This window comes from Rhinolophus ferrumequinum, chromosome 7 (genome assembly GCF_004115265.2).
Source record: "Rhinolophus ferrumequinum isolate MPI-CBG mRhiFer1 chromosome 7, mRhiFer1_v1.p, whole genome shotgun sequence".
NCBI lineage: Eukaryota > Metazoa > Chordata > Mammalia > Chiroptera > Rhinolophidae > Rhinolophus > Rhinolophus ferrumequinum.
Window position 1 is genome coordinate 87,500,994 of NC_046290.1, and position 19,599 is coordinate 87,520,592.

At 47.1% G+C, this 19,599-nt stretch overlaps 1 protein-coding gene across 3 annotated transcripts in view; it reads right to left on the reverse strand.

Moving 5' to 3' along the window:
• Nucleotides 1-5,137: 5,137 nt before the first annotated feature.
• MARCHF3 (membrane associated ring-CH-type finger 3) overlaps nt 5,138-19,599 on the reverse strand; it is a 142,971-nt gene continuing 128,509 nt past the window's right edge. For all 3 annotated transcript variants that reach the window (XM_033110782.1, XM_033110780.1, XM_033110781.1), the window contains exons 4-5: nt 12,466-12,675; nt 5,138-6,092 (exon numbers count right to left, since the gene is read on the reverse strand). In XM_033110782.1, coding sequence (XP_032966673.1) covers nt 5,934-6,092; nt 12,466-12,675 — 369 coding nt within the window. In that variant the 3' untranslated portion in view covers nt 5,138-5,933. The remainder of the gene's footprint in view (nt 6,093-12,465; nt 12,676-19,599) is intronic.

Here is a 19,599-nt window from a genome sequence, read left to right on the forward strand (position 1 = left end):
CAAAAATAGTGAAATTACACATGCCAACATGCTATAGCCCAGCATTGCCACTAATGGATGGATACTGGTCCAGGAGAACTTTCCAGCAGGACTATAAGGAGACCAATGTGACGCTGTGCACAGCACTGTATCAGGGAGTTGGAGGTAACATTAAGAAAGTGGAAAAGTGAGATGGAACCCCAAGCAGCCATTAGAAGCAATGAACACATGCAGGAACATGGATCTTAAAAACAGTGTTAATTGGGGTAGGGGGGAAGAATGAGATTTATAGCATAATCACTTTTACGCAGATTAAGGCATACACTCAGAACGATGCAAAGATATATGCATATTCTGTTTATATATCAAACATATTAGAGTGGGTGCCTCATGAAGAAAGGAAATGAGAGTGGAGATTAGGTATGAAGGGGAAAACATAAAACTAGAAGTTGAGAGGCATCGTAGCATAGCATCGTAGCATTAACCATAGTTAAGAGCAGGGACTCCAGAGCCTGGGTCCGAATCCTGGCTCTGCCCCTTACGATAATAGCTGCGACCTTGAGCAAGTGACTCTCTTTTTAAGCTTCCCCATCCATAAAAAGGGTCTGGCAGCTAATCTCCAAAGATGTCCCCAAACCATTCTGCCTCTCCCTCTTATTGGCAAGCGGTTCCTCCCATCAAGAGGCGGGGCCTCTGACTACGTCGACCAATCGAATTTGAGGAAGTCACGCTGGGCCTTCCAAGCCCAGGCTTTGGAAGCACCACAGAAGCACCACAGAAGCTTCTTCCCCTCTTGGAACCCTGAGACATCATGGAAAGAGAGGGGACCTTGAAGCTGAGATGCCTTTGGAGAGAGAGGGCACAGGACCTGCGCCTGAGCCATCGGACTGTTTGGGACACCCAAGTGCTACCAGAAGAGGACCGCTCATGGACTGTGCAGTTGAGCCCTTGCCAACCCATAAAATAGTGACATGCAAGAAAACGGTTGTTGTAGACTACTAAACTTTGGGGTGGTTTGTTAGGCGGCAATAGATGAAGTCCTTGTGAGGATTACAGGAGGTAATTTTCAAAGTGCTGACTAGTGCATGGCTCGTGGGAAGTGTCTGGCACTATGTACCTATTTGTGGAATAAAGAAGAACAGGGACTATATAGTCTGATGGTGATAGAAATTGTGTCACGGACTAAAATGTGTGATTAACCCAATTCTTTGCATCTGGTGTCAACAAATAAGATAAAAATAAAACCTCTAATAGAGTCGATATATTCGTTTCTTGACAGAGTAACTATGACCCAATCGGTGAAAAGTGTGTTCAAAAAGGAGAGTTTCTCAAAACGAAGCAGGCCAACCCAAGTCAATCTTTTTCTGTTGTTTTTGTGCCCAGTATTCAGGAAGGCATAGAAATGTGAGCTCCGTGACTCATGAGTCCCTCAGTTTTGGGAGCACAGACAACGGATGGGCTATATTTGTTTTCCTCGGTAGCTCTAGATCCATGTCTAGCAAATTTTAAAAATCTGTGATGACTTCCCAATTAGCCATAAGCTCCAGTATCAGGAAATGCAAGGATAATTGAAATCTACACATAATTCAAAGATCTCAATCACTCTGTCATGTCAACCCCCAGAAGGATCTCTTACGGTTCTTTTTACTCTCAAGCACAGTGTGCTCAATAAATGTCAGTTGATTGTTTAAAACGAATCCCTTTTCTTTTTGAAAAGGATTGAAAACTATTTGGTTATGGTCTTTCACGTCATTTATCAAAGTTGTTTGTCAAAACCCACACTAAGGCAAAACACCCCAGACATTAGCAACAGTGAGTGGAAGGGGCACCATTCATTCATTCATGAACTACTGGATGCTAAGCCTTACAAACCTTGCAGGAACGGTCTGAGGTGGGTATTATCCTATTTTACAGAGGCAAAAACTGAGGCTTGGATGTGTGTGTGTGTGTGTGGGGGGGGTCACTTGTGTGCAATCAGCAGCTGGGACACGGCAGAGCCAGGATCAAACCCAGGTCGTCTGTCATGGCTGGTTCTCTCCTGCTCTGTCGCACTGGGAGGCAGAGCCACAATCACCCCAGAAGAACTGAACAAGGGAAAGGCAGTATGTCCCAAAGCTAACTCCTAGACACAGAGACTTTTGTAAAGCCAAAAGGGGTGGATTGGAGAACATACTAGCCCATGCATTTCTGCAGAAGCCACCCATTGTGGAGAGGGTCTGCAGCTGCCGAGGCATCGCCTGGGACTGCTGACTTCTCAGAGTCCAAGCTCCACAGCACCTGCCCCACGCTGCCGGCAGCCTGCTTAGATCCTGTGTGCTTCGGTGGGAGGGATGGCCTCCAGCCAGGTCCATCCTTGTTCCAACCTCTCAGCTGAAAATAATCCTGAACCCCGTCCCACTGGCTGGCCCACCTCCCAATCCCATGTAAGGCTTCAGAGTCACAACCTGCATTTTTCATCCAGCACTAAGGCGACAAGCTGTGTGGCTCATCTTCAGGTAGCTTCTGGGAGCAGCCCAGTTAAAGTGGAAAGGAAGCTTGTGCCCATTTCCCTTCCCAGGTATCTTTCCTCCTTGATTTCTTCCGGCCGTTGGACACTCCATGGTAAGGGCAGGCTGAAGAGAAAGTTTTTGTGGGTGCCGTGGTGCTCCACAGGCTGTGTGCAGTTGGGAAAGGCCCAGCAGACCCGGGTCAGCCGGAGGCCGGTGCCAAGAGCGGAAGGTCTGGGGATGGCATGCACCCTTCTGCTGGCCCTGGGCTGAAGCGCGGGCAGCCAGGCTGCTGTTTCCCTTCCATTTCCTCCTTTGGCCCCTCCACGCCCCCAGATGAGTTACTTTCACCGAAAATGAAATGACTGTGGCTGTAGCCCAGCTGAAAGTGACAATCCAGGGCTCTCAGGGCACAGGGAAGGGAGACCAGGACATGAAAGACAAATACAAGTAACTTCCGAGTCATGCCATTTATTTTTCCTTAATTGGGTTTTACAGCTCATCTGAGCTTCTGCTCAGTTCTCTGACGAGCTGTAGAATTAGTGTGAACGCTCATGTTTTCTGTCCCCCAGACGAGAACACGCAGGAACACACACGTGCACACACGCAGGCAGGCAAGAGCACGCTGGACTTGTTTCAGTTCTTCGTTCCCCCCTCTGGCTTCACCGTGACACACATTTGTCTCCACCTAATAGTCTCAAGAAAAATGTTTAGTTAGGACGGGAAACGGCAAGGAGCTCAGATGACAGGACTGTGTAAGAAGCTGGCAGGAGGGAAGCAGTGAACCACCAAGACCTTTTACCTGCCCCTCGTGGTTCCTGTCCCTGCTTCATTTTCGCTCTTTCAAAAAGAAAGATAGTACAAGGCTAGCAGGACTGCTGCTGCCCCAGGCAGCCCCTCTGTGCCAGTTAGCAAAGGGCACCCCTTCTTCCAGGCAGATGTAGCCTGGTGTGGTGACAGAGGCAGAGCCTGGACCATATCCTGCACCTGTCCCCTGCCCTCTGGCTGGTGCCTTGTGCATAAGCTGTAGTTCCCTGGACTCTCCCACCTCAAACCACCTCAGGTTGAAGGGCCAAGGGGGGATGAAATGTCCTCCGAATCCCAGACGGGCCCTGGTGCCGATGGAGATCAGTCTCTCACAGGGAGCTCCCGAGCTGGTGGCCTGGGAAGGGAGGCACTGATGCTACTCTTGGCTACCAGGAATGTCCTGCCCACCACCCCGCATGCCACCCACTTCTCACATCTGGACTCTGTTTTATTTCCCAGGGTGGGGATGTCAATGTGGGGGAAAGAGGTGTGGCTCGGGCACAGCACTAATGTGCCAAGCTTCCCAGTGCAGCAGCCTGGCACTTCCGGAAACTGGCCTGCTTTTGATCTTTTGCATCATTATGTCTCATCCTTTGAAACAAGACAGCAGGAATTCTCTGCAGTCCAACCGACGCAACAGGAAATGAGGCCTGAAGATCTGTTGCTTCCTTAATTCATGGAAGCAGGGAGGAGAAAGGGTGTGGTCCTCTGATGAGGGTTTGTGCCATTCAGTTGAGAGGTGTCACTGGTTAACCTAGCACAGGGGCCGAGGCTGGGTGGACCTCATTTATCAACTGTATTACTGGGCTGCAATTCACCAGCTACCAAGTTGGACTCTTGGCTCTGGAAATTTAATGTGTGACAGCTGCGTGCAGCCAGTGGCGTCCAGCAATTTAAAAAGGTCAATTAAGAAACGGTTGATAGTGGTGCGGCTAATGACAGCCCAGAGGGGTGAGCAGGGCTGAGTAAACAGAAGGACTGAGACGTATATTACTGGAATTGAAGTGTCGAAGGGAAGCATGTGGGGAGGAAATCTATTGTCACAAGCCATAAAGCACCTCTGAGTGTTGCTGCGGAGAGCAGTACAGCTGTTTCCCTCCCCAGGCGGCACAGGGCGCAGTCTGTGAGTGACGGGCTCTGGAGACAAAGGCCACACCTGCATCGGCTTGATCAATCTGCAGACAAAAATCAGTACCCTCCTCACTGCCTGTTCCTTTTGCACTTGCTGCTCTCCCACTTGGGGAGCATAAGGCAGATGCTGGAGGAATAGTCAGAATGTGGGTCACGTTCTAGATATCCAGATTTTAAGCATTTCCCAACGCTGCGCTCCGCCTTCTCCTGCTGGCCATGGATGGGTGGGTGGGCGCCTGAGCCCCGACCCCAGCGAGTGCTTTCCCCAGACGACACATCTGCTCCCGGGCTTCAAGGGACACACAGATGCAGGATGCAGTTTATACCCTTTACACAGCGATAGATGAAAGAGGGGCAGGGAGCCCTTAGAAAAAGTCTGTTTCAGCCTGCGACAGAACTGGCTGGTGGGAGGAAGGCACTGTGTGCGGCGCCCCTGTTTTGAAACTCAGACAAAGGGGTCCTAGAGCGCTAGGACAGGCTTGTTTGCCACATCTACCTGTCAAGCTAGGAATCCAACAGGGCAATGAGAATGCTAATTGATATGCAAAACAGGTCCAGGGTTCCTAGAAATGTCTAACGATCTTCCAAGTCACTGCGAATGCAGAATGAAGACATGCTCTAAATGAGATGGGAGAAAGGACCCCAACCTTTTTCCTTTTTTTTCTTTTTAAAATCTACTTTGGGAAACTTCATAGGTTTTATGATTTAAAAAAAGAGTATCGCAATCAGTGGGGTTTGTCTTTCACACACTGGATGTTTATTATTAGAAAATAGCTTCTATCAGCTGTCAGTACCAAACAAGTTGAAAGGAGCGTGCGTCTCACCATAATTTTTTTTTTCCTCCTTAATGAAATTTAAATAAACAGCTCACTATGGGGAGAGCTGCCATACCTTTTTTCCCCCTTTAAAATCTGAATAATTAAATGACGTTTAGTACAAAACACCCTTCAAAGATGACTTGTTCTGCAGCTGTTATGCTGTCCCCTTGAGTAAGGGACATGAAAGAGATGAAAAAGACCACTCAAGCTATCAAATGACCCCAAAGAATCTACAGTAGAAACCAGAAACAAATAGAGTAACCCAAACAAAATCCATCCAAACCAAGAAACCAGTTTTAACATTGGCTTTTCAATTTTGATTATCATCTAAGTTTAATATATATATATGTATATATATATATATGTATATATTTGAAATAGTAATAAAAAAGGAAGAATTGAATTGCATCCTTGGCAGGACAACCTTCCTTGTATGTTAAAGAGGTGTTAAGAAAATTCCATACAGTATCTGCTAAATGAACATGTTTGGCAGCTTAGCAAATATCATATGATTGCAGCATCCATAATTTGAAGTTCAACAGCATTTTCTTTCTTCTGGCAGAGTTCGTTGCTCAGGGTGATGAGCTAACACGGCTCTGAATGTTCTCAGACCCACGGGCTTCAGGAACGGTTTGGGGGTGGCTCAGTGCATGGCCCCAGTGCAGAAACGTCCGAACCCAAACAACGAATCAACCAACCAACCACACAGATGTCAAACAATGGTCTCCTTTGAGTTCCTCTTGACAGAATGGAGGCCCAGCAAGGACTGCTGGTTAGAAGGTACGTTGACAGACTTTGGAATGAGGAGAATCACCCTTTGATTGGTCCGACGCCATTCGTTGTACAATCGACAGTGGTACCTAAATGACACCTGGGGTTAGGAGAGGAAAAATAAGGGAAGGTTTCAGGTAAGCAGAAGCCGATAATCAATTCAAGAAACAAACATGTCATTTCAAACAGCGCCAAACAGCTGGCAGCAGTAGCACGGGGCTGGCACCCTGGGTAAGACTGCTCCTGCAAGCAGCTGAGTGCTGGCAGACTGGGCATCAAACAAAGAACACCCGTGTGTGGACGCGCGGCAGGGCTCCCGGAGAGGCTTCCTTCCTTCCTCCTCATAGTGGGTAAAATCTGGATATCAATAGGAAATGAGATTCCTTCTGAGTTTGGGTTTATTTTGGGGGTAGTGGTGTTTAGGCCTCAAATCCTCACTGATGAAGAAGGTTGGCTGGAAGCAGTGGGCGGAGTGGGTACAGCACCAGCCCTGGCCCAGCTGTGGGACCAGGCAATGTGCCTTTCTGGTCCTCAGGTTTCTCTCTGTTCAGTGAGAGGATGCTAGGGCTTCCTGTACCCTTGTGCAAGTTGCATACTGCACAAGTCACAGGACCTCATTCACACTATGAAAGGAAGGGACCGGTCAGACTGCTGTGGACAACCTGCACAACTGTACTGGGTGTCCGTGGTGAGTGATCCCCAACTGCCTCTGGCCCTAGCATTCTAGGGCTCCTGGGGGGCAGCTTTGGCACGAGCACCGACTCCCCTGCCCAGTCCTCCCTGAGCCAGCGCCTTGTGCCCACGTCAGCATGGCAGCAACTGCCCTGCACGTCAGTGCACTTGTTTCTCTGTCTCCTGGCACTGAAGCATCCTGAGAGCAGGGCTGGTAGTCACTTTGCATGCCCTGCACCTGTCACAGGGTCTGGACCTGGGAAGGTGCTCAGTGGAGTCTGTGGAGTGAATGGATGAGTGAAGAAATACACGATGCTTTATAATTATGACACTGCTTCGGACTTAAGCCTCTCTTATATAATACATGGCAGTGCGAGTGGCAAACTCATGGTTAATTGTGACACAACTGTGCCCCCAAAGTGCTTGCTTCTCAGGTAAATACGCTGGAGTGAGAGGATAACGTGTGTGGTTTGTTTTGGAGAAGGCTGGCGTAAAGCATTGAAGGACCGCTCAGGAAATTCGGTTTCATCTGTACTTCTGCCTTGAAAACTGCCTTGAAAAATGGGGGTGGGATCCAATTTGAGTGCATCCAGATGACCAGATAAGTCCTGGGAAGGAAGGTGCAAATTATCCATGGACTTAGGTTGACAAATTATCCAGGTATGGGCTGTTCAGCCACCTGGGGTGGGGGCATTGTGGTGACCCTGGTACAGGTCCATGGTGGTCAGAGAGTGGGCTGACCCGATGGTTTGAGCTCAGTGTTTCTACAAGTAGGGGAGAGTGCAGGCCCTTGATCAGAAAGAGCTTGTTAGTCTTTATGGCAGGATCATGAAATTCAAGGCCGCTCGCTCAAATTTCTGAAGCTAGAAAGCAAATGCCAGGCTGAGTGCCAGAGAGATTTGGGTATGAAAATATAAGCTTTCAAACTCACACCGATGTGCTTTTCTCCAAAAGGCCCTGAACATGCCAAAGCGAATCATGGTCCGTCTTTCCTTCCTTCCCTCCTTCCTTCCTTCCTTCTTTCCTTCCTTCCTTCCTTCCTTCCTTCCTTCCTTCTTTTTATCTTTCCTTCCTCTTTCCCTCCCTCCCTCCTTCCCTTCTCTTCCTTCCTTCCTTCCTTCCTTCCTTCCTTCCTTCTTTTTATCTTTCCTTCCTCTTTCCCTCCCTCCCTCCTTCCCTTCTCTTCCTTCCTTCCTTCCTTCCTTCCTTCTTTCAAGCTTGATTCTCTTCTGTCTATGCTGTCCTGCTGCTGCTTGGTGCTACTCAGGAAAGTGAGCGGGGCAGGCTGGAAGGCTTGCTGTTCAGGGTCAAATGCAGGGAAGAGGCGGAACACAGAGAAGCACTAATGAAGAGCTTTGGCAGTGAGAAGCCTGGAAACTGGAAACAGCACAGGAGAGCTGGATTTCAAAGCACGGGTCCCGTCATCCACGCTGTTAACGAGCCGCTCTGCTCGGCGCGAGTAAGCAGACAGGTTGGCTGTGGTGCTGGCGGGCGGCCCCTCACAGGGTGGGGAGCGGGCCTGGGCTCTGGGCCAGGCACACGGCGCCTGACTCCCCACCCTCCATGAGGGGCCCCGCACCTTTGGGAGGGTTGTTTGCAGCCTCCACGTTTCAGTCCCCTAGTTTGTAACATGTGAACAATGATACCTGAGGTAACGCACTTAGTACAGTGCCTCACATAGGCATTCGTGCTCTCGGCCCATGTGAAGTATGGGAAAGAAAAGGATAATTTTGTGATATTCCTTCTTCAATACAAGAAAGTGGGGGTGGGTTGGGGTGGGGGGAGAGGTTTGGCTATTTTCTTTAGAGCCTTGCTTGGAATTCTGGGCTCAGCCCAGACCAGGAATCAGAGTGTGCGTTTGAACAAGATCCCCAGCTGGTGGCCCCGTACATTCCAGCCCGAGAAGCATGGCTTCAAGGAACCCAGGGAGTCAGTGACGTAGTAGGTCTCCGGGTTTCTTGGCAGGAAAAACAAAAATCAGCCCATTTGTTCAGACAAACAAATGAGATCTTATTATGCATTAATCTACCTTAATTGCTGTTAACGACCACAGTCCGCAGGCAAATCCAATCAATACGGAAAAAGCATCATATGAAGAGGACTCTGTATCAGGGAAAACAAAGGAAGTTGGGCCGGGGCAGAAGGGACCACTGTGTGCGGCCCTGGATTAATGCCGGCTCCCGTCTCTAGGAGCTCCAAGACACCCCCTCCCTGCAATGGAATAAAAGAGGGAAAAAAAGAGGTTTGATGTAGAGGAATAAAGAGGCAGTGAGGGAAAAACTAAGCATAAACCAAAAGGAAGCTACAGCGTAGTAATGTTGGGGATTTTGTTGAGGTATTACTGAAATTTCCAAAGTTTTAAGGAGAGAGGAGGAAGAAAAGAGCTCGGGGCCACTATTGAAATGAAACGACCCCTCGTGGGATGGGTTTCTTGAAGTGCATTCATTTCTTCACCCAGAGGCTATTCACTTCCTACGGTATCAAGGCCAAGGTGTGTACAAAGTGTTGTGGTCACAAGCATGGAACAAGGAGAGGCAGGGACGTGATCGACTTGGCCCACGATTTGGTGTAAAGGGGCCGCAGGCTTTGGGAAATCTTCTCATTACATATTTGTATTCTGCCATTTCTCTCGGGAGGTTATGGTGTGACTGGGTGAAGCACATGCATGGGTCCAGGGCCTTGTTGGTTCCCCTCCCAGTAACGGGCCCAGCTCTCTGACCTCCGGTTGCCAGTCCAAGAGAAGAGGACAGTGCAGGAAGGAGTACAACAGCCGCGGGCGGAGAAATGCCCAGCTGGGATCACAGCAAACAGCCTCACGCTGCCCTGGGTGCTTCCACAGTGAACCTTGTGGGGACAGTATTCTGTGGGAGGTTTCCCCCTTTGTAACGAGAATTTACATCATTAACCCTCCCGACGGAGAGTCAGCCAGAGGCTTCTGATGGTTCATCCATGTCATTCTGTGCTTGAACTGAAGTTTCTGTGCACGGTTTGCCCCAGGGACCAACTGCACGGACAGGCTTCTGTGGTCACTGCACCGCGGAGCCTCCATTCTTGCACCTCTAAACTGGGGCTTATGTGAACTCCACTTGGACAATTTCTTACCACTTAATGTGGCCTCAGTTCTCATTTCTCTCTCTCGGTGTCTGTCCATGGACTTCAAATGGTCTGTGACAGAAACAGTGACGTTCCCGGAGCACCCTTCTCCTGAGCTCTGGGAGTGAGATGGCTGAGGCCCGAGCCTCCGGGGTTGCAGATGCTTGTGTTTCCACACAGCAGGTTCCTCGGCAGAACTCCCTGAGTTTGTATCAAGGCCGGGGCCCTCGTGGCCGAGTGAGCGGGCGAGGAGCTGCAAGGCACTTGTGGACAGCACCCCGCGAGGCCCTTGCAGGAAGCCCCTCGGAGGAGCGGGGCGGGGCCGGGACTGACACCACTGTTTGTTTATCTCAGACATTTTCACAGCATATTCTCCTTAACCTTGACAGCTTGTTTACAGTGGGTTTCTGCTGGAGGGCAGTTTCCAAGTGCTGTCAGCTTCTGAATTACGGCTCTTGCCAGGGCAGCTCCGTACAGCATTTATCTGGGAAAGAGTTAGTCTGGATGCAGTGACCTATTGCTGAGCTGACGGCCACAGCATGTTTTTCATACCAGTCAAAGGGCAGAAATGCCTTTCTTTCCCTCTAGATGCTTTGCATTTTATAGAGGGCTGGGGGGCTGCAGGAGTTGGGGGCCCTGGAAGCCACAGGAAGAAAATCAACGTGCCTATGGCCAGGTGCTCTGATGATACATGTTCCCGTGTTATCCCACCTAATCCTCGTAATAGCCCATTGACCCGTGGGCCAGCAATCATTTCCTCCAGTTTTTGACGAAGGGGAAGGATGATCAGATAGGTTAAGTACCCTGATGAAAGCTACACAGCTATTAGGATGCTAACTCTTGGGTTTAAACACGGGACCGTTGATTCTAAACGCATGCACTTTTTACTATGCAGTTCTGCCTCTTGAAACATTTCTAAAATGAAGTATATTATCAGTGTCCTGAAAGAGCCGACTCCAGGAACCTTTCCCACACAAACCTTCCTTTCACTTAGAATGGGAGATAGAGGAGGGTCACATCATTTTTCTCTAGGTAATTTTTTTCTTTCTTTTCTTCCTTTCTTCCGTCTGCCCCGCCCCCTCCCTTCTTTCTTTCTTGTTAGGTAAGTGCATGCTTTATAAAGCAGGTTTTCAAAAAGGCCTTCAGTTGGTTTGAAAGCCCAGCATTCACGTCTATACTTTCACCTCAGGAACACTTCTGAGAAAAACCAGACAAGTAAACCTCTATACATGGTAAAAAATCATTTTCCAGAGTAATTTCCCCTGTACTCTTTCATTTAAATCTGATAACACCAGGAGAAGTGGCAGGATGGGTATTATGACCATTCCCACTTTATAGATGGTGACATTGAGGCTCGAGGCGGTGAAATGACGTTAGATGGTGCTAGCTAGACTGTTTAACTTATTTCGAACTCTCTTCATCACATTGACCTTGTGACTTCTGAGTCAGATTCATGGCTTGATTCGTAATGAATGAGGATACATTTTGGAAGCAAAGACTTTTAAAGGAGGCAATAATAGTTTTGCTTTGGGACTTTATCAGGCTGGGAACAGACCGCCTATTTTAACCAGAGGACTCAGAAAAAGTCAGAAGCACCAGAACACTCCCTGTTCACTGAGGCTCCCGTCAGGCTCCTCTTCTTGAGGCTGAAATGTGTCCCTCACTGACTGAGCACTCTCACCTGGGGGTGGGGGGATGGTACAAGAGGGAAATGAGCAGGGGGTCGTGGTCAGCGTGCTACACATGGCTGCTGGTGGGAGGGGGCTTGGGAAGAACCGTGAGCAACGGAAGCTTCCACATGGTGACACTGTGCTATGAGATACGGGAACGGCACACTTCAGACAGGAAGTACATATTGAGTAACAATGGAATGTGCTCAGATTAGAAACAAGCAGGCACAGAAGAGTAATGCCAGGAAGCAGGGGCCCAGTTTCTGAAAATATTCTAGATAGTGATGTCCTTCCCTGCAGGTCCCAGAGGGAAGCATAGAGTTCAAATGCTGCATTTTGTAGGTGCTGCCAATGGGTGCCCGAGCAATCAGTTTACTTTGTGAGTTAAAAATATGAAAAGACAGGGATGTTTAAAAATTCTTTCTCGTATACAGTAGGAACACTTATTGGGAAATGGTTTTTCTTTGGTGGTGGCTTCTCGGCCGGATAAATTAGTGTTTTTATGGGCAGCAGAGTCAATATCCCGAAGCACAGAATAATCACCAGGCAAAGGGCAGCTCCACACCCAACAAAGACTTTGGGCCGTGTCTGGACGTGAGAAGGAAACCACCAGCAGGAGGGGTCGTGCTCTGTGCAGGCAGTGACAGCAGCAGCAGCCAGGTGCACCATTCATAACACACCACAATCCCAGCAGAAGTGAGAAGCACAAATGAGAGGAGGAAAACGTCCTGCCTCCTAACAGATGGAGACTAGTCTACCAGAGGACAGAGATGTCTAGGGCGGTGTCTTTGACTGATGAGCTCTCAGAAGCAGGGGTTTTTTCTTTATTTGATCTGCGATTCACTCACACACACACACACACACACACACACACTCACTCCCGTGTAGTAACAAACCAATCACACACTCTAGCCAGCATTTGAAGGTCTGTCTTCTACTGGGCAGGTGAGACGTGCTACAGACAAGAAGGAAGGCTGTGCAAACCATGGGGTGGCCGGCTCTAGTTGGCCTGACCCCGGGGCCACGGGCCATACTTACTAGTGTCCAAAAGAGGTAAATAGTGAAGAGTGCGACAGTGAGTGCAATGAGCCCGACGGCCTCGAGCCGGCTACTAAAGTGCAGGTGGTCCACGGCGCCCCGCAGGCAGAGCCAGCCTGAGATGGTGGCCAGTGGGGTTATGAACAAGAAGCACACCATGTCTCCGAACAGAGTCCGCTTCTCGTGCTGAGGGCCTGGGTTTCGGAGCCACTGCCGGGGAGAGGGAGAGAGAGAAAGATGAGGACAGGGTTACATGCCCGTGTGCACCGGAGACGCTCTGCTCTGAAATTGTCTTTGTCTCCAGAATCTGCAACAAGGCACTTCTGACCTGCTCTGAGATCACAGGGGGGCATGAAGGGCTCACTCCCAGGCCCCGCCCCTGAGTTAGAGTGATTTCTGAGGACAGTGATTATGGTGGTGATGATGATGTGTCCTGCCTGGAGAGGGCCTGCTGCTTTTAAAATAGTTCAATGGTTATTATGAATCAGAATGACTGTGTGGAAGGTAGAGAGGACTTTTGAAAGATAACAGGTGAGGTGTAACCAGTGCTGTCAGGTGGTCACAGCCTTCCAGTGTCTTGACCCTGGGAACGCGTGCAGGGAAGCTAACCTCAGCAGGCCTGGGTACTCAAGGCCTGCAGTCCCAAGAAAGACGTGTTTTTAAGACTGGCTCCTAAGAGATGAGCTCTGAGCCATGTAATATTCTGGGCGGTAAGAGTGTTGTGTATGCCTGAGGCATTGGGCCACAGGGCACAGTGTCACCACATAGTTTATGCCAACAATGAGATTGATGCTAAACACCTATGTTTGCCCTGGGGGCTGGAGTCTGAGCAGCTGAAGTTAGTCATACAGCCGTGGCGTGATTATGTGACTGACTCCAATAAACACCGCGGACACCAAGATTCAGGTGAGCCTCCCTGATTCATAACACGTTGTTTGCGTTGTCACAATTTTTTGCGGGAAAAATTAAGCACACCTGTGTGACATTGCTGGGCGGGGACACCTGGAAGCTTGTGCCTGGATTCTCCTAGACTAGGCCCCATGCACCTCTTCCCTCTGCTGATTTTAACTGGTATCCTCTTGCTGTAATAAAACGTAAGCACGAGTATAGTACCCTGTTTCCCCGAAAATAAGACCTAGCCGGACAATCAGCTCTAATGCGTCTTTTGGAGCAAAAATTAATATAAGACCCGGTATTATATTATTATATTATATTATACCCGGTCTTATATTATAGTAAAGTAAGACCGGGTCTTATATTAATTTTTGCTCCAAAAGACGCATTAGAGCTGATTGTCCGGCTAGGTCTTATTTTCAGAGAAACACGGTAAAAACTTTTCTGAGTTCTGTGATTCCTTCTAGTGAATCACTGAGCCTGAGTGTGGTTTGGGGACCCCCCCCACAGAATGAGGCTCACCTGACTCCATGAACTCAGCAATGCGCCCTCCCTCACATTTTAGGACCTTGAACTTAGGCCTGTCCCTGACATCTTAACTCTACTACCATCTTGACTGACCCAAACCCCCAAAGGAAGGGAAAACTCGTGCTTGTTTAAAGACTGCAGCTGAGAACTCCTACAGGACAGGGTTGTTCTCCTCTCACTCGGGGAACTGCTGAATGCCTGCTGAAATGTCTTCCATAATCCATTCTAGGAAAAGTCATGCTTCCACATCGGTGTCAGTAGGTACTGGTGATGAGGCCTGCTGGCTTCAGATTAGTATTGAAACATGTCTCCAAATCATCTGACATTCCCATCTCACTATCCCATGCAGTAATGACAGCGGCCATGGAGTCCAGAGACTGGAGTGGGGTCGAACACAGATGATGGGGTGGGGGTGGGGAGAGACACTGGCTGACTGTCTTCCGTCTCATCCTACCAGCAAATAAGGAGAACTAGCAGAGCTGTGGACTGACCCCCAGATGGGAGCGCCATGGGCTGCTGAGCAGACATCCCAGAGGCCAGGGCAGCAATTCCCACAAAACCACTGGTGGGAGGGAAAGAACCATGACAGGGGAGACAAGAGTGGGTTGGGTGGGGCTGACTGGAGAGAGAGGAATGTCATGCTGAAGGGTGAAAGGGAGAGACAAAAGAGTTGCAAAGACGGCACTCAAGTTAAAGAAAGAGTAGTGTAGGGGCCAGCTGAAGACTCAAGGAGTGAGCAGAAGAGAAGGAAGGTAAAAGGCACAGGTGAAAACTTTCTGGGAAGTGCCCTTCCTCGAATGTTTGCCTGAGGCAAATATTAAATGACCTGGAATGCCAAACATCGCACTTTCCAGTGACAACCCGCCCTAAAAATGGGCTGAGATGCTGAAAGAATTCAGCCTCAGTTCAAAAATGGACATGAATAAATATTTAAAAATAGATAATGGGGAATTGACTTGTCTATGAATATAAATACAGCTTTATAAAAATTTAATATAAATACCAAAATGATCAAGTGCAAACGACATTAACCCTGCCATGTGTTGTCGTGCTACGTCAGATGTCCCAGCAGTTTCAAATTCAAAGAACTCTCATTAATTAACATTTTTTTGCTTAAACACTAGGAATATCACTATGAAGTAGAGAATAGAAATCGGGCATTATTATCCCAATTTTACAGAGGCTCAGCCAGGTTACCTGATTACTCCAGATGATTCAGAGGTTGAACTGAGAGGAGGAGCAGGATCTTTCCACTCTCATCAGTGAAAGATTTGAAAATATAACATTGTAATACATTCAGAAATCTAGACGCTTAACAATGGTGCTCAAATTGTAGCAATCTGACTCCTGGGCAGTTTAGATTTTCCCTAGAAGCAGATCTGGACGCCTGGACTACTTTTCCTGTTGGAACATAGTATGTTCTCAACAAATAGGTGACAGATGTTCACAGACCAGCTGACCTCACTGGCTAAGACTTCCTCCAATTTCTTTGGCTTGGGAATTCTGAATACATTTTATTAAAACTAATTTAGTACTTTACTTATCTATGTGGTTCTTGACAGTATCCAGTGAAATAACTCAGGTATGGAAGGAGGTAATTATGAATCACTCCTTATCTCTGTGTGATGTAGAAGAAATTGGAAAGGCAAACCAGAAATTACCATTGCTTGTTCCCAGTTCCCTGTTTTCTAATTATTTTTTGATCTTTTATATTCTTGAGAAGTTTCCAGGCCATTTTATATGTCCATGATCACCCAATACCAAGGTTCCATACCTCATTAACTCTATGCATATATTTTGGCTTAGCTTACTCTTTTTGTTGTTTGCTGCTGGGTCATATTTAGGTATCAAGTTCTTGTTTTTCCTTATGACTAAACTCCCAGTTAATTTAAAAATTTTTTTCAATTATAGTTGACATTCAATATTATTTTATATTAATTTCAGGTGTACAACATAGTGGTTAGACATTTTATATAATTTAAGAAGAGATCCCCCTGACTAGTCTAGTATTCAGCTGGCACTATACATAGTTATTACCGTATTATTAATTATATTCCCTATGCTTTATTTTACATCCCCATGATTATTTTATAACTACCAATCTGTACTTCTTTATCCCTTCACCTTTTTCACCCTGCCCCCAGCCCCCTCCCATCTATCACCCCAACAAATCTAGTAGCCATCTGACACCACCATACATAGTTATTACAATATTATCGACTATGTTCCTTATGCCATACCTTACATCCCCATAATTACTTTGAAGCAACCAATTTTTACTTCTTAATCCCTTTCCCTTTTTTCACCCCCACCTCCAAACCCCTCCCATCTGGCAACCATCAAAATGTTTTCTGTATCTATGAGTTTGTTTCTGTTTTCTTTATTTATTTTGTTATTTAGATTCCACATATAAGCAAAATCACATTGCATCTGTCCTTCTCTGTCTGATACAACACACAGCACAGATCCATACTCTCCAGGTCCATCCATGCTGCCACAGATGGAAATAACCCATTCCCGTCCCTGGCCGAGCAATATTCCATTGTATATTGTATATGTACCACCTCCTCTTGATCCATTCTTCCATTGACAGACACCCAGGCTGCCTCCACATCTTGGTCACTGTAAACAATGCTGCAATGAATATATGGATACACATGTCCTCTCGAAGTAGCATTTGGGTTTCTTTGAATAAATACCCAGAAGTGGGATTACTGGTCCTTCTCTGTCTCTTGTGCTAGCCTTTGTTTTAAAGTCTATTTTGTCTGGTATAAATCTTGCTACCCCAGCTTTTCTTTCTTTTTTTTTTTAATTTCTATTCTTATTAAATACTTTTTATCCATCCCTTCCTTTCCGTCTGTGTGTGTCTTTCAATCTGAAGTGAGTCTCTTGTAGGCAGAGTATGTAAGAGTTTGTTTTCTTAAACTTTCAGCCCTCCTATGTCTTTTGATTTGAACATTTAATCCATTTACATGGAAATTAATTGTTTGATAGATATGTAGTTATTACCATTTTATTATTCATAATTTTTAATTTATATTTCCATCTTAAAGAAGTCCCTCTAAGATTCCTTGTAATACTAGTTTGATAGTGATGAACTCCTTTAGCTTTTTCTTGTCTGGGAAGCTCTTTATCTGTCCTTCAATTTTAAATGATAATCTTGCTGGGTAGAGTAGTCTTGGTCGTAGGTCCTTGCTTTTTTATCACATTGAATATTTTGTGCCACTTCCTTCTGGCCTGCAAAGTTTCTGTTGAGAAATCAGGTGACAATCTTATGGGAGCTCTCTTATAAGTTACTAGTTGCCTTTTTCTTGGTGCTTTTAAGATTCTCTCTTCATTTTTAACCTTTGCCATTCTAATTACGATGTGTCTTGCTGTGGGCCTGTTTGGGTTCATCTTGTTTGGGACTCTCTGCACTTCCTGGGCTGGTATGTCTATTTCCTTTGCCAGGTTAGGAAAGTTTTCAGTCATTATTTCTTCAAATAGGTTTTCAATCCCTTGCTTTCTCTCTTCTTCTGGTACTGCTATTATACAAATGTTGTTATGCTTGATGTTGTCCCAGAAGTCTCTTAAACTATCCTCATTTTTTAAAAGTCTTTTTTCTTTATGCTCCTCCGATTGGGTGTTTTCTGCTACCTTGTCTTTCAAATCGCTCATTTCATCCTCTACTTCATCTAGTCTGCTGGTGATTCCTTCTAGTGCCTTCTTCGTTTCAGTTATTGTATTCTCCACTTCTGAGTGGTCTTTTTTATGGTTTCTATGTCCTTTTTTTATGCTTGCTATCTCTTTGTTGAAGTTCTCACTAAGTTCCTTGAGCATCCTTATAACCATTATTTTGAACTCTGCCTCTGGTAGGTTGCCTGCCTCCATTTCATTTAGTTTTTTTCTTGGAGTTTTCTCTTGTTCTTTCACTTGGGACGCATTTCTTTGTTTCCTCATTTTGGCTTCCTCTCTTTGTTTGTATTGAGTAGATCTGCTATGTCTCCCACTCTTGGCCAGGTGGCCTTATATAGTAGGTGCACTGGCAGTCTCCCTGGTCACCTGCTCTGGGTGCCCCAGGAGTGTCCCTTGTGTGTCCTCCTGTTATAGTTGAGTTTTGATAGCTATTGGCATGTCAGTAGGTCGGACTGACACTCAGGCTGACTGGCTGTGGGGTTTGGCCATGTCCACAACCACAGGTTGCTGTGTTCAAGGCTTACGCTATTGACTGGGATTTACCCGAGTAGGCTCTGGTGCCTGTTGAGACTGCCTTTTGTGTGTGCCACTCGTGGGGCTAATTAACGGTGCTCTGCTGTGATCTGATGCCAACTTCCAAGTATGTTTGTTCTGGGGCCTCTTGGGAGGGACTCCAGTACAGGCCCAGGTCATCCATTGCCTGTGACCAGCTGGGGACTACCTGGTAGGAGCTATAAAGTGTAACATGATTGTTTGCTGCTTGTGTTAAACCTAGAGGTGTGTGGGAGAGGCCACGCTGCGAACCGAGGACATCTGCCACCAGTACTTGGCCTGGGGTAGCTCTATAAAAAGCCAGGACACCCCGAGGTCTGTTGTCACCTGCTGGCTCCCTTAAGGTTCAGCCACTGATAAAGCCTTGTGTGGTACACGTTGGGTGAGGCAGGGTCTCAGGGAGTCAGTAGAGTGGGAAGAGTTGTGGTCACCAGGTCAATGTAAATTCTAGTTTGGTGCCAATGCTGAGCCTGGAGCTATTCAGCAAAAGTCTCAGAACACACTGAGGTCAGCTGTCATCTGCCTGGTGGCCATGAACTCTGACAGTTTCCCAAGAAAGAGTGCAATGCAGGTGGGGCTGGCTGCTCACAGAGAAAGTGGAGGTGGGGGAGTTGGGTCGGGTGGGGTCCAAGCTGAGCCCACAAGACCAGTTCAGATTCAGATTTGGCCCTGGGGGGGGAGGGCTCATTCCAACCACAAACTTGTTCTTGAACCATGAGATCGATCTACTCTTGGAAATTGGTACAAAAACCAACCAACTAAACAAAACAGAAACCCCAAGGCCTGAGACAGCAGACGGAATTAAAGCAGCATTCTACTACCAGTGACACAGCATAATTTACTGGCTGCGAATGTACATCCAAGGTGAGCTAGGCACTAAGGATTACTTTCAAAGTGGGTTGACTGTGGGTTTGGATCTAATTTAGTGTCAGTTTGTTAAATCCCTTCCTCGTGGGTAGGGGTGAAGGAGGTGTGCTGCTCCAGAACATTAGATTCTGCCTCCCAGGCTCTGAATTAATCGACTTGAATCCTCAAGGTAGACAGGACATCGAACAGGTCAGTTTATACTAGAACCAGATTATACTCTGGTGGCTAATAGATCTGATCCATTACAACCTTCTGCATGACTCTCCTTAATGAGAAACCATCATGAGAATGAAAGAAACTGATAGAAGCGATAAGAACTGACAGAACCATAACAAATTTATGGAGCAGAAAAAAAAAAAAAGGCACGGTCTCACAGTGTTTACTCACTTGGGTTTATCTGCCTGAGTATCTCCTGGTAATCTGACACTTGGCAGAGTTATTAACCAAGCGATTGCATTTCTTGGGATGGGTTTTATTTTCAAAGCCCAACACAACCAAAACTAAACTGTCTTGATTGCCTGGGGAGCCTCAGTGTGAAAGGAAGGGTCCTTTGCATGATTTAAAACTGAAGATGAAACCTGAGAACCATGCATTTCAGTTAACTTGAAACACAGCAGA